The sequence below is a fragment of the Macrobrachium rosenbergii genome, chromosome 15, assembly GCF_040412425.1.
Source record: "Macrobrachium rosenbergii isolate ZJJX-2024 chromosome 15, ASM4041242v1, whole genome shotgun sequence".
In the NCBI taxonomy this organism is placed as follows: Eukaryota; Metazoa; Arthropoda; class Malacostraca; order Decapoda; family Palaemonidae; genus Macrobrachium; species Macrobrachium rosenbergii.
The window spans coordinates 41,247,621-41,262,884 of NC_089755.1; the positions used below are offsets into that span (position 1 = coordinate 41,247,621).

General features: G+C 36.1%; 1 protein-coding gene across 9 annotated transcripts in view; it reads left to right on the forward strand.

Moving 5' to 3' along the window:
- Positions 1-15,264, forward strand: part of LOC136846590 (EGFR adapter protein-like) — a 1,014,562-nt gene that overhangs the window by 349,329 nt on the left and 649,969 nt on the right. For 2 of the 9 annotated variants that reach the window (XM_067117461.1, XM_067117460.1), the window contains exon 2: positions 1,500-2,110. The exons of 5 other annotated variants lie outside the window; for them this stretch is intronic. In XM_067117461.1, the coding sequence (XP_066973562.1) occupies positions 1,988-2,110 (123 nt within the window). In that variant the 5' untranslated portion in view covers positions 1,500-1,987. The remainder of the gene's footprint in view (positions 1-1,499; positions 2,111-15,264) is intronic. 2 more of the 9 variants (XM_067117463.1, XM_067117464.1) reach the window with 1 other exon arrangement.

Consider the following 15,264-nt stretch of genomic DNA (forward strand, 5'->3'; position numbering starts at 1 on the left):
GGGAGGGAGACTTCGCAAGGGGAGAGGTTGGTGGTACTTCGTGAGAGGGGTGGGGCCTTTGGCGGGGGGAATGTTTGGGGACTTCGCCGGGGGATGGGGATGGGTGGGACTTCGTCCTGTTGGTGGGGGCGGGGGGGGGGTTGTTTGGGACATGCGCTGGGGGGTTCCCTTGTCATTTAAGAGGATGAAGTGACGAATCGTCTTTGTTTGACTTCGTGTTTTTCTTACGGCAATTGAAATGCTGAGTCTGGATTTTTTCATCGTTATTTCTTCTTCTGTGACGACTATTTCGTTGGCGTAGGCGCCCTGTTGTAGCGATTTATTATGATTTTTGTCGTGTTTTTTGTGTATTTTTTTTTATTTTGACTTCAACATTTGCGTTATGTTTTTATTATTATCGTCGGTTTAGTGCACGATAATAATAACAACATAACTGTGACAAAACATTTTAGCGCAAATGTTTTGTCACAGTTAATAATTGAGTAGATGTTTTTATCTGTGTGCTTGATTTCATGTTTCCAATGTTGCAATGTTTTATCGAAGGTGAATTTTATGGACGCATGGACGCAAGGTTGCAGATTTAAATTCTCTCTCTCTCTCTCTCTCTCTCTCTCTCTCTCTCTCTCTCTCTCTCTCTCTCTCTCTCTCTCTCTCTCTGCATCCTTGACGAAAGGGTGTAGTGAAGGAGGTCGTCAGAGAGAATATCTTTATTTTCACTTTCATTCACCGAAAAATTGCTGAGCGAATTTTTAAAGAATTGAATTTATATGATTCATAAGTTTTTATATATATATATATATATATATATATATATATATATATATATATATATATATATATATATATATATATATATATACATATACATATACTGTATATATATGTATGTATTTATATATATATATACATACATATAAATGTGAATACATGTGTGTATATGTATATATATATATATATATATATATATATATATATATATATATATATATATATATATATATATATATATATATATAAATATAAACATAAATTGAATGGCGAAAAAGACAACAAGCTGCATGAGCTTACTGCTGTACACGAGTACTGGTCTGGAGTGTTTCTTTGCTGCCACAGGAAATACCAGACGCTGGCTGTCCGCATATTCCGGCTGGAAAATTAGCGCTGTTATTCTCCTTGAAGTGATGTCGTGATTTGCGATTAAGGAATATTGTGGCAGGTGGATTTCCATAATGCGTTGTGCAGCTAGGATTTAGGATTTTTAAGATTGGTAAATAGCTACAGCAGTTTATACTATACCAAACATACACGTTCTTGTTATGGTAACACTCACAATACTCTTACACATTTTATGCTTCATCGCCTGACATTTTCGTGTGCGCTTGCGCGTTTGTTGCACGAGCGCACGTTTGACATTTTTCAGTGTGCTTAGAAACACGTGCATAATTTGTGCTTAGAAATATATGCGTCATTTTTATATTAACTTCATAGCTCATTCACAGGTTAAAAGATGGCAATTTTCGACTTGTGACAAATGAGGAAGGATTTTTTGTAGTTTAATTACCGATAGAATCATTAAAAGATGACACTTTTTCTATTATAGTGACAAATGAGAAAGAGAAATGACACTTACATTTCCTATTAGTGACAAATGAGAAAGAGAAAGGAATTTTTGTTTAATTGCCGGGCTGATCGTTTTGCCGATTGTTTTACATGAAAGTAAGTTACTGGAAAGTGGAGATTCTGATTCTGGCAGTGACTAAAATACATGTTAGTGTCTGGCGGAAGAATTAAATGCACGAATAACTAAAGAGACGAACGGAAAGGACCATGAAATCCCACCGAACGCCGACACCTCAGCGGCGGTTAGCAGGTGTAGTAGAGTAGAGTCGTAGTAACGGCGAAGAGCGAAATTAATGACAGGATGTTTGGGTAATTAACGAGATAACTCGAACAATGAGTACCTACTGCGAGAGGGTGCTGGGCCAGAATGCCCTCAACAGGCTGCCAAATTCCCCAAAGAAGATCCAGGCAAAAAGCGGCAGTGGTGCCCTTGAACGCCAGAGCACCGACGGCGTCGCTGCTTAAACTCGTCACGGTCGAGTTTTGCGATGTAAGTAGCCACTTGATTCTTTTCACATTCTGTGATGTTCAGTTCGGCAGGTTTTCGCTTTTTGTCGGCTTCGTACGGGTCAAGGGATGTTTATATATTATTATTATTATTATTATTATTATTATTATTATTATTATTATTATTATTACAGGTTATTGCTTTTTTTTGGCTCCGTCAGAGTTGACTGAAGAGGTATGGCTAATGTGGCTGAAGGGATGTTCACATATTGTGTTATTTTATTTTATTTTTATTACTGTTATTACAGGTTATTGCTTTTGTTTGTCTTCGTCAGAGTTGACTGAAGAGGGATGGCTCATATGGCTCAAGGGATGTTTATATTATTATTATTATTATTATTATTATTATTATTATTATTATTATTATTACAGGTTATTGCTTTTTTTTTGGCTCCGTCAGAGTTGACTGAAGAGGTATGGCTAATGTGGCTGAAGGGATGTTTCCATATTGTTATTTTATTTTATTTTTATTGCTGTTATTACAGGTTATTGCTTTTGTTTGTCTTCGTCAGAGTTGACTGAAGAGGGATGGCTAATATGGCTCAGGGGATGTTTATATATTGTGTTATTATTATTATTATTATTATTATTATTATTATTATTATTATTATTATTATTATTATTATTAGTATTATTATTATATTACAGGTTATTGCTTTTTTTCGTCTTCGTCGGAGTTGATTGGCGAGGGATGGCTCATATGGCTCAGGGGATGTTTATTATTATTATTATTATTATTATTATTATTACAGGTTATTGCTTTTTTTTCGTCTTCGTCAGAGTTAACTGGAGAGGGATGGCTAATATGGCTCATGGGATGTTTATATTATTATTATTATTATTATTATTATTATTATTATTATTATTATTATTATTATTATTATTATTATTATTATTATTATTATTATTATTATTACAGGTTATTGCTTTTTTTTGTTCTCGTCAGAGTTGGCTGGAGAAGGATGGCTAAGGATGTTTAATTATTATTATTGTTATTATTATTATTATTATTATTATTATTATTATTATTATTATTATTATTATTATTATTATTATTACTTAGAAGATGAACCCTCTTCATATGGAACACTCCCATAGGTTTTTAGATATTTGTGTCGATTTGATTCCTATTGATGTTTTGGATGCAATGTTTCATTTGAGAGATGCAATGAAAGGTAAGCTTTAGTTTAGGAATTATTTGATTTTACGTGGCCACAAGTGTATTTAATTTTTATATGGATGGGAGCTGCTCTTACGCGAGTGCATATCTCCCTCAGAGAAGAAATGCATTGAAGAAAATAGTAAATAACTCAAATCGGATTTTAAAATATTGAATAATTCAAATCGGATGTTAACCTTATAGGTATCATTAAATATTCATTCACTAAGTAAATGAAGTTATCTTTCATTTAATTGGTAAAAGTCGCCGAGGAGGGAAAATTTGGAGAGATAGTCGCGAGAATAATTGCTTTTCTTTATTCATCATTCATCATCATTTATCTTCTGGAAGGGGATGACAAATGCTTTTCGTTGTCTCAGTCTTGAGAAAGAAATATTAACTGCTCGCCTTATGGTTAAGAGAAACGTATTTTAGGTTTTGATTAAATATTTTGAAAAATTATAGATCGTGGTTTCAACTTGTACTTATTCTATTTCGGTTGAGTTCTCATAATTCTTGTTTTTGAGAGAGATATATAATTAATTGTATAAGAAGTTACGTTTAAAACGATTAACGTTTTCTGTTTCTTGTCTTGTTCATTTTCATTTATAGTCGTGGAATCAGCCTTTTATTTATTTACTTATTAGTTTCCTGTAAAAGAATACTATTGTGCTGGCTTTGTCTGTCCGTCCGCACTTTTTTCTGTCCACACTTTTTCTGTCCGCCCTCAGAGCTTCAAAACTACTGAGGCTAGACGGCTACAAATTGGTACGTTGATCGTCTACCCTCCAGTCATGAAACATACCAAATTGCAGCCCTCTAGCCTCAGTAGCTTTGATTTTATTTAAGGTTAAATTTAGCCATGATCGTGCGCCTGGCAACGATATAGGCCATGCCAGCACCGGGCCGTGGTTAAACTTTCATGGGCCGCGGCTCATACAGCATTATTCCGAGATCACCGAAAGATAAATCTGTTTTCGGTGGCCTTGATTATACGATGTACAGAAAACTCAATTGCACCGAAGTTTCCGCATATTTTACTTTTTTTTTTTTTTTTTTTTTTTTTTTGTCTCCAACACCATAAAAGATAGCGGTTGTAGACTAGAAAGGTGAGAAGGCAAGGTCCAGACTCACCAAGGTACTTTAACTGAATACTTTATAGACTGAAAGATACTTGCCCTGGCTAGACGACGATAAGTCTAGTAGATGTAGTGTGTATGTCCTGCTGATTAAATTACGCACAGAAAAATTTATTTATACACACTGCGTTTTATACGGTAGGATAGAAATTTGTACATCTCTTTTGAAAGTAGTTGCTAACATGAACTGTTAATATATGTAGGGTTAACGGCCTTTTTCCCCTAGGTATGCAAGTATTTCTTTTCCTTGCAGTGACCAAACAACTTCGTGATTCCCTCACAGCTTTTTTTTTTTTATTTTTTCTTTGCGTTCATTACAACGAGTTTTGGATCCAAGTGGAAAATAAATGAGCTTACACTAACTCTTGGTTGATTATATATATATATATATATATATATATATATATATATATATATATATATATATATATATATATATATATATATAATATATATATATGTGTGTGTGTGTAGTGTAGTGTGTGTGTGTAAAATATATGCATATATATATACACACACACACACACACATACGCATATATATATATATATATATATATATATATATATATATATATATATATATATATATATATATATATATATATATACATATACATACATACACAAACAACTTACAAAGCAAAACCATCAGAACTCGTTTAGTGGTGATGATGGGTCCGGTCCAGTTCAACTCTGTCAAAAAATATGTTCGGCTTCAACAGAAGTACGCTGCATGTTTGAACTGGAGTATGTTCATATCATCCATTGGAAAGACGAGCTTCTCCATCTATTTCTCTGGGTTCAAGTGATAAAATTATCCCAAAAACTGCGAGGAATAACAGATGAAGAAGGCCACTGTGGCTGTTAAGAATACGAATTTTTAATTCGCATTAATGGAAGAAATGCTAATCTCATTCGGGAGCATTTAAGACGCAAATTGACTTGGTTCACCGCAAAGGAAAGTAATTTCCCCACTATGCTAGTCTAAACTAATTTTATTCAGTTCAATTGTTATATTTTTATGATGCGGAGATCAGCACTTAAAATGCTTCTCGCCTTGCCTTAGATAACAAGTTCTCTCACAGTCCTTGAGTGGATGAAGTTAGAATAAGATTCAAGAATTAATTTTAAGTGGATAAAAATATCCACGTAACGTTGAGGACGAAGATTGATGCCTCATATTCCATTTTAAAGAGAGAGAGAGAGAGAGAGAGAGAGAGAGAGAGAGAGAGAGAGAGAGAGAGAGAGAATGAATCTCCTTTATGATTTCATCCTAGTGGAGCTGACGAAGAAGTGATCATTCGCGTCCAGTGGTCTCCTTCCCCCTTAGTGCAACCTACAACAGTCAGATCTCGTCTAGGTACCTAATTCACTGCTTAGCTCCGTTCGTCCCTTTTCACCCGGCTTGAGAAAGAGAAAGAGCGAGAAAACAAGTTGTATAATCACAGCCGAAGGATTTTAATACTTGAACCGAGGTCCACCTTGATTTGAACAAGCTTGTACTTCTGACGCGTCGGACTCACTCAGGAGGGCCAGGGGCTTTGTTGCCTTTTGTAGCACAACGAGTGTTCTTTGTTCTGTCACAATAACGAATTAGACCTAGATGGACTCCCCCTCCCCTCCTTCAAACCCCATCCCCCCACCCACCCACCCTTCCTTACATTTTCGCCAGCGTTGTCCCTCGTTGTCGTTTCCGTTTCTGTATGTCCCAGGTTGGTTTTCCCGTTATATATATATATATTATATTATATATATATATATATATATATATATATATATATATATATATATATATATATATATATATATATATATATATATATATATATATATATATTTCACTCGCCAGTTATCATATTCTTCATTATTAGCCTCTGCAATGATGCATTGTTGGGACACCTTTGAGTGCATTGCACTGCATTTCCATTGAAGTCTCTCTCTCTCTCTCTCTCTCTCTCTCTCTCTCTCTCTCTCTCTCTTTGTTCGGCAAAAATATTCATTATCAATGAACCTTTCCAGGTATGCTCTTTGTATAATGGTTGTTTGTGTAATAATCTGCACGTGCTGAAACGTCTGAATGAACCCGTTATAAATTTCCTCAGATAATTTTTATGAGTGAATTCGTTAATATACTCCTGACTCGATCATGCATGGAAGACATTTTCACGCGTCTTTTCTTCCCAGGAAACAATTCAAATGTCATTAGTACCTCTTTAAGGTAACAGAATACTTCTTGAATGCCTATCAAATAGGAAAATCAAAATTACTCTATATATTTGTATAATTGTATTTCAGTTATTTCATTGTTCACGAGTAGGGCTAATTGTCATCACATGCGTGAGTTATAATTAACCAGCTGAAAAATATTTACAAAATGGATTTTCAAAATTACGACTTGAAGAGGGTGGCTCCAGGTGTTAGTCTTCCTCATTTCCCGTATTGGCACCATTTCTAGCGATCCTTAACTATGGTGCATCACTATATTGTGACTGGAAATAATGAGTGAAAAGCCACAATAATGCAAATGAGAGACTGTATTTTTCCAAAATACAAAAAGGTTGAAAAAAAGGGGGCCGGGGAAGCTTTCGCCCGTTTCCACAACGGTCCTTTTGGCTGAAGAGGACCATTGTGCAAAAGGTCGAAAACTCCCCCACCCGCTTGTTTTTTACCTATTTTATATTTTGGAAAAATACTGTCTCTCATTTACATTATTGTGGCTGTTACTCATTATTCTTTCTTAAACTTTAATCTTAGATGGACGAAATCTCTTCGAAATACTTTCATTGTGATGCCATGATTCATTTCAGTATAGCAACACAGATCGTACTAGGAATGCATTGTTTTACTTTGATGATTATTTACAATCTGTTTTGTTTGATTTGCTTGATTTAGTCTTTCGCAAAATTCCGACTCTAGAGAACTTGCACTGAATGTCATTGTTTCACACAATATGTCTTAACACAATCATTGCAACTCCTGCCTTAATTAAAGTCAGTTTTAACATCTCTAGGTTTTTTATTAATATTTTTCTGCAACCTATTGAGAATATTTTCATTATTGAATATTTTCATTACAACTGATGGAAGTGCAATGCCCCTATAGTTACCACCCCTGTAGGAGGGTAGTGCCGCCAGTACACATGTGGCGCACTGTAGGCATTCTAAAGGGTGTATGCAGAGTCCCTCGGCCCTGAGTTGCACCCACATTTAAGCTTTCTACTTTACCTCCATTTCCGCTCCCTTTCTTCAGTCTTGCAGTCTAGTCTCATTATTAATTCTCAGGTGTGGGTTTTTCTCCCATTTCCATCTTCAGATCCCTGTACTTCATCTCCTCTATTTTCTGAACCTCTTAATCTTGCTGGCTGTCGAACCACTTAAACTCCTTCTTTGAAATAAACGCTAAATGGCCGAAAGTCCCCGAGTGTTTGGCTTGACAGGGTACACTTCGTCAGTCAAATCAAGTCCACGTGTGGTGACTAGAGTGTTTAATTAGGAACTGTGAGTACAAAGAAAAAGAGGAAGACACAGAGAACTCTGGAAAAATAGTATGAAAGAAATGTTAGAGAGTAAGGGCCGTCATACTTGGGAAGCATGAAAGTGCCTTCAGGGTAGAGGTGAACGGTGTGTGTGTTTGTGGGTTGTTAAACAAGCTGCGCATGCTCTTTCTGTTTCGTTTTATGAAGTGGGTAATGCAGGGCCGGATTAAGCTGGTGGGAGGCCTGGGGCCCACTCTGGTGGGAGGCCCCCTTTCCAACTCCTATTGCATACATTACAAACTATAGTCTATATTTAAACTATATTATAAACAATAGTCTATATACAAACTATATTATTAAATTAAAATGTATTGTTTTTATTGGTGGGAGGCACATTCTTGGTGGGTGGCCCGGGGCCCAGGCCCCTGGCCCCCCCCTTTAATCCGGCCCTGGGGTAATGTTTTGAAAGCTTTCTGCACAGGATGCTCATCCATGAGCAAGTAGTTATAGCATAAAAGCCCATAGTGGCCGTTTTCTTTTTCTCCTGGCATTCCGTTTTAGGGAAAACGGGTTAGTGTTGAAAAGAAAATATACATATGTGTAAATATATGTAAAAAGTTTTTTTTTTTTTTTCTTGGATAATTTCAAATGTGCATCAGGCTGGATGTGTCTGGCTCCATCAGATTTGATGGACAGTGTTGTTTACCCTTAAGCTGCCCTACTGGAAGCTTATAATTTTTAGAGCCCTTTACAGACTTTCTGTATTGATAACAATAGCGAACAAAGGTGAGCTGTATTTCGTGTTCAGACTTTGCGTTTCTTATCTTTATATTTATTCAGTGCCCCTTGGAAAGATATCAGCGCATTCAAGAAATACAATTAACCAACTGGCGACTTTATAGCGTATAGATATAAAATTAGCATGAAGGATTGCAATGTCACAAGAATAATTGCTAATCATCGCTTTAGCCACAAGACTGCTGACTCTCTCTCTCTCTCTCTCTCTCTCTCTCTCTCTCTCTCTCTCTCTCTCTCTCTCCTTTTATTCCCGCAGATGGTGAGATTCCCCAGTTGTCCGTTTTGCGACAATGCCAAGGCCAGACTCCAGACGAAGGGGGGGAGGAGGGCTGGTTTGTCCTGTGGCAAGGGGCCCCTACTTGGTATTCCCTCTCCCCTCTCCCCGACTCCTTCACCCTCCCCCTCCATCACCCTCCACCCTCCTCCTGACCTTCAAAGCAGCGACAAGTTCTTGGTAGGATGGAAGCGGCAGGAGTTGATTGTGAATGCTTGTGTGCTTGTGCTTGACGACTTCGTCTTATCGGGTTTCATTATTATGGCATCCAGCTTATTTTTATTTATTTACTTTGCTTTTACGCAGTTGACAGCTAGGAGCCACTTTTTTTTTTATTTTTTTAATGGTCTGATTTTAATGTCGCCGGTGAGTTATACACGCTATAAGAAGTGGTTTAAAGGGACAGGAGTTTTTTTTATATATTTTTTTTTTAAATGTCCTCTTTGGATATTAGTGTATTTGATGATTTGATGATCACAGACAATATGAGCAAGGGTTGTGCTCTGGAATTGTACACGCGGCTCAAGTTGTGATGATAACTTGACGTGTTGGTTAAATTGCCTCATTATTTTTCAGATATGTAAGTCTGGCCACATACTGTTTAAAAGGATGGAAGTGATTGCGATATATTCCAATTTCCTGATTTGTCTCGGGTATTTTAATGTTCTTGGTAATCACTTGAATCAATGTTTTTATCTTAATTTTTATTTATATGTCAAGTAAGTTTTGCGCGTTTGTTTGATTTTAAATCATTTATGAGCTCAGTTTGGTAAGGGTTCTCTAGAAAAGTGTTGCTGTTGTAACAAGAAAGAATAAAAAGGTGCATAGTTTTTATTTTTAAAAGGGTTCATTTTATATATATATATATATATATATATATATATATATATATATATATATGTATGTGTGTGTGTGTGTGTGTGTGTGTGTGTGTGTGTGTGTATGTATATATACGATTTCCAAGGTATGTGTTAATAATTATACTTATTTCTCCCCAAAAATAACTTCAGTATACCTTTTTTTAAATGGCTGTTTGTATAAGAAATGATAGTAAATATACTGATGCTTCTATACTGTATTTAGTCACAAAAACAAACAAGCAAAAAAGGCGCCGAAGGTTCTTCGGCGCAATCGATTTTCTGTACAACGTCTAATCAAGACCACCGAAAATGCTGAATAAACCGCGGCCCATGAAACTTTAGGTACGGTGGTGGCCTGTCATATATCGTTGCCAAACGCACGATTATAGCTAACTTTAACCTTAAATAAAATATAAACTACTGAGGGTAAAGGGCTGCAATTTGGTATGTTTGATGATTGGAGGGTGGATCAACAATATGACAATTTGCAGAACCTCAAGCCTCAGTAGTTTTTTTTAAGATCTGAGGGGGGACAGAAAAAGTGTGAACAGAAAGAGTGCGGACGGACAGACAAAGCCTGAGCAATCGTTTTCTTTTACAGAAAATTAAAAATGACTGTCTGATTTTGAAACTTCTGTTGTTATCAGTGTCCAAAAGCGAAGTGTTGTCATTACTTCTCATCTCAGTGAGGTTGTTTTTCTCTTAACATTAACAATTTTTTCTGTGTGCAATGAGGAAAAACACAGCCAAATGTCACTTTCACCGATTACTACACTTGACCGCTAACATAATCATTTTGGCCCCCAGCAGTTAAGTCGAGATTGTGGCTGAAAGAGAGTTCCCAGCATTTATTATTATATCATTATCTCTCTCTCTCTCTCTCTCTCTCTCTCTCTCTCTCTCTCTCTCTCTCTCTCTCTCTCTCTCTCCTCAGGGGTATAGCTTAATGCTGTTTCTTTTTGTAGATAAATTTTCCGCTGTTAGCTTCTGTGCTTAACGTAATTAACCATCATAGCTCTCTCTCTCTCTCTCTCTCTCTCTCTCTCTCTCTCTCTCTTCTTATATCTGTAAATTGTTTCTCAGACATGATAAGTATTCACCTCACATGTTCGTTGGGTGGGAGTTTACTGTGCCATTTTTCTTTGAATTATTTTCCTTCATTTTCTTTCAAATCTAGGTTCTAGACTCTTGATTCTAGAGAGGGGTTTAATATAATCATTTAGTTAACCATGTAAGTTATTTATGTATGAATGCACCCTTGAATATATGTTATTGTTAACGTATTTGTATATGTACCCATGTGTATGTAAATATATTTGACGACTGAAAGTAAAACCTTTAAGTATAAAATATCAAGTCTGAAATCTCCGTAGTAGCTGCATTTATAACAATTCTATAACAAAGTACTAAACAGAGCTTTTGTACCACGTGAGAACATGGAGTGTCTGGATGTGTTATAATATACAGGGATATAATGTAAATATCGTATTTCACCAGAATAAGACAGATAATCGTGTGCTTAAATGTGTGGTTCATCTTTTGTTAGGGGGAGACGCATAACTTTTTTACCCTAGTAATTATTTTTATGGTGTATCTTTATGTGGGTGAAGAGTTATAAAATTACGTCTCTCTCTCTCTCTCTCTCTCTCTCTCTCTCTCTCTCTCTCTCTCTCTCTCTCTCTCTCTATACACACACACACACACACACACACAAAGGTATGTATTCTTATTGGTGTATACTTGTGTGTACCCATTTGTATTAGATGTTAGACAGTTCTATATATCATCTTCCATCTTTTTTTTTTATTAATGTCCCCCATCTAATAAATTTTTTTATAACTTTTCTTTCTCGCAAAAGGCGAATCATTACTGTTTCCCGTAAGAAATCGCTCTTTCCTTCGGGCTTTCTGCAGAGCTACCGTAGTATCTAAGGCATTGAGGTTCGTGAAAACAGTAAAGTTTCCCGTCGAATAGAAATAGAAAATGGAATAAGAGAAAACGGTCACATCTTGCCGATGACATGACTAACTTCTATGAAGGAAGTCCTTCTCTGTTCATTGTATTTAATACGCCTAGTTAGTTTATAAGTTTTTTTTAAAGCAGGCATTGACGACTTTTCAATTTATGATGATTATCACTAAAGTTACACCAGACATTGCTGATTTTTCAAATTGCGATCTCACAAAGGTAACTCAGAGCAAAATAGTAGCAAATAACAAAAGGATATTGTTGTGGATTGATGAATGTCATCCTATGATTATCACTAAAGTTACGCCCAGGCATTGCTGACTCTTCAGCTTGTGAGATTACTAAAATAACGTCATGATTAAAATAGTATCAGATAGCAAGAGGATATTGCTGGACGTCGATGTTTTTCAACTGATGAGTGTCACTGAAATTACAGCAGACATCACTGACTCTTTAACCTATATTAATTGCCACTAAAATACCTCACGAATATTAATTGCCACTAAAATACCTCACGAATTAAACAGGAGCAGACGACGAAAGGTTATATTGTAGAACTCTGCTATTAATGTGTTCCTTCTTTCGCGTGGGTGGCTGACTGCACGTTCGCAAACCGGAAAGCGTCTTGATCCTTGAGAATTCTTCCTGAGGATCAAGGTTTCTGCGCGGCCGCCGGACAAGATTCTTGGAAATTACGACTGGTAGTCATCCCAGTCATTTTTTATTATTATTTTTTTTTTTCAATGACTTTGCCATTAAGGTGTACACTTAAAATTCAGGTGGAATTTTTCTTTTTTGTAAAGCCGTTAATATGTGAGATTGATGGCCATCAGATATTTGTAAATTATTAGGTGAAGTACATAAATTCTCTCTCTCTCTCTCTCTCTCTCTCTCTCTCTCTCGTCGTTTCGTTTCTTTGCGTCGTAGGTTTATATAGATTAATCAAAACTAAACGAAAATATGTGAAAAATAGAAAATTGGAAAGGAACTCTCTCTCTCTCTCTCTCTCTCTCTCTCTCTCTCTCTCTCTCTCTCTCTCTCTCTCTCTTCTCTCTTCTTGTTTCTTTGTGTCGTAGCTTTATATAGATTAATCAAAAGTAAACGAAAATATGTGAAAAATAAGCAAATAGGAAAGGAACTCTCTCTCTCTCTCTCTCTCTCTCTCTCTCTCTCTCTCTCTCTCTCTCTCTCTCTCTCTCTCTCTCCTGTTTCTTTGCGTCGTAGCTTTATATAGATTAATCAAAAGTAAACGAAAAAATTGTGAAAATATAAAATAGGAAAGGAACTCTCTCTCTCTCTCTCTCTCTCTCTCTCTCTCTCTCTCTCTCTCTCTCTCTCTCTCCTGTGTGTCTTTTGCGTCGTAGCTTTATACAGATTAATAAAAAATAAAAAAAATCTGTGAAAAATAGAAATTAGGAAACTCTCTCTCTCCTCTCTCTCTCTCTCTCTCTCTCTCTCTCTCTCTCTCTCTCTCTCTCTCTCTCTCTTGAAATCTGGAAATTTTACCATGAGTGGTTATTTTGTGAATGTTTTTTATGCTCAAGATTTGCATCCGGTATATTTTTCTGGTTTCATGTTTTGTCGCAGTTTATTCTGATTTTTTTAATCGCCGGACGTTATTTTCGGTTTTCTGATGCACTTTTAGAGATTTCAAGTGGTTATTTCTCTCTCTCTCTCTCTCTCTCTCTCTCTCTCTCTCTCTCACACATATAAAAATATAGTGAGCTTTCAGTTATCGTTACTTTTTCCTTGTTTTTTTTCAAAATAGGGTAATTTGGGAAACCGTATTGAAGTAATTATTATAGTAAGGAGAGAGAGAGAGAGAGAGAGAGAGAGAGAGAGAGAGAGAGAGAGAGAGAGAGAGAGAGAGAGAGAGAGAGAGAGACCTAATCAGCTGCTGGTAGGGGAAGTCATATTTCAGACTGGCCAAATTTCATAGCTGCATCTTTGAATTTATTGCGTAGCAATTTTTCCCCAGACCGATCTGAAAAAAATCATCCTATACATCTCTGTTGGCATTATTGTATTACAGCATTAATCTAAACGGCGATCTCTTATTACTTAATTCAGGCTTGTTTCCATAAAGATATCAGTGTTTCACCCCCAGGGGAGATTACTCTACCCTGAGGCCCTTTAGACCACTGGGAAACTTGAAGTATATACTTAATGCAAGTTAAGCATCACTTAGGGGAGACACGACAACCTTTCATTTAGGGTAGGCAGACGCTGGTATCAGCTGTGATTGAATAGTCTCTCAACGAGGGACTGGCGCATGCGTAATTTTGCAAAAGAAACCCGGGGTTAGAAGATGGTTGGTCGGGAAACTGCGGTCTTTTGATGGTGGCGGGGTCCTTCGATAAGCGGAGATGATAGTGCTCGGATGTACGTGGTTAGTCAAGGTTTTGAGAGAGGAGCCGCATGAAGTTTTCCTCTCTCTCTCTCTCTCTCTCTCTCTCTCTCTCTCTCTCTCTCTCGTTACTTTGAAAGTTTTCGTTTGCCACGGGCGGTTATTTTGTGAATATTTTTTGTGCTAAAAATTTTGAGGGAGTAATGTTCTTTGGATAACAAGAAAGCCTTGCTTAGCAGATGAAGCCATATCTATTAAATGAGCAAAATACTGGAATGATTTTCTGACAAATGTCAAAGGGAGCAACGTAAAATCCCGATTCAAGAAACAGTTCGTACTTATAAGAGCCATAAGTGTACATAGTCGGGAATGACGCATGTTGCAAAAAGGACAATTGATAGGTTATTTTGGTCAGCGATCGTTTTACACAAACACACACGCAAAATGTCATAGTTATCATTGAAAATATCTGATCATTACTCTCATGTCTTTATTTTAGGGAATGTTACTTCATGAATATTTCCAGCTATTATGATGAGACCAAATGATCTCTTGTAAACTTCAGTATCTCTTAAATTCTTCCTTTATTTTCCTGGCTGCGACAAGAGTAGTTGTACGTTCTTGAATGTTGATCGTGATGTTCTGATGCTGGTTGTTGTCTTCCGTCAACATTTTTTTTTCTACAGTATCTTTGTTTTTCGTGTGTGACGGAGATATTTTCATGTACTAATTCGAGTTCTGTTGGAGTATGCAAGAACAGATTTTCGTTTGTAGTGCTATGTTAGACAAGCGGAGTGTTGCTAAAATAAGTCCTTTTAAGATTAGCGTGAATAATACATAATAATAATAATACATAATAACACACACATTAATAATAATAATAACAACGCCTATACTCTGCAGCCAGGTTTGAAACTTAGCTGTGGGAGTATAGGCTTTATTAATAGGCTTTATATTATTATTATTATTATTATTATTATTATTATTATTATTATTATTATTATTATTATTATTATTATTATATTACTCAGGGTAATCTTGAAATGGCTTATTTTAGCAACAAATATTCCCGTTAAACGGGTTTTGGTTCATATGATTAATATTTTTTTACATTT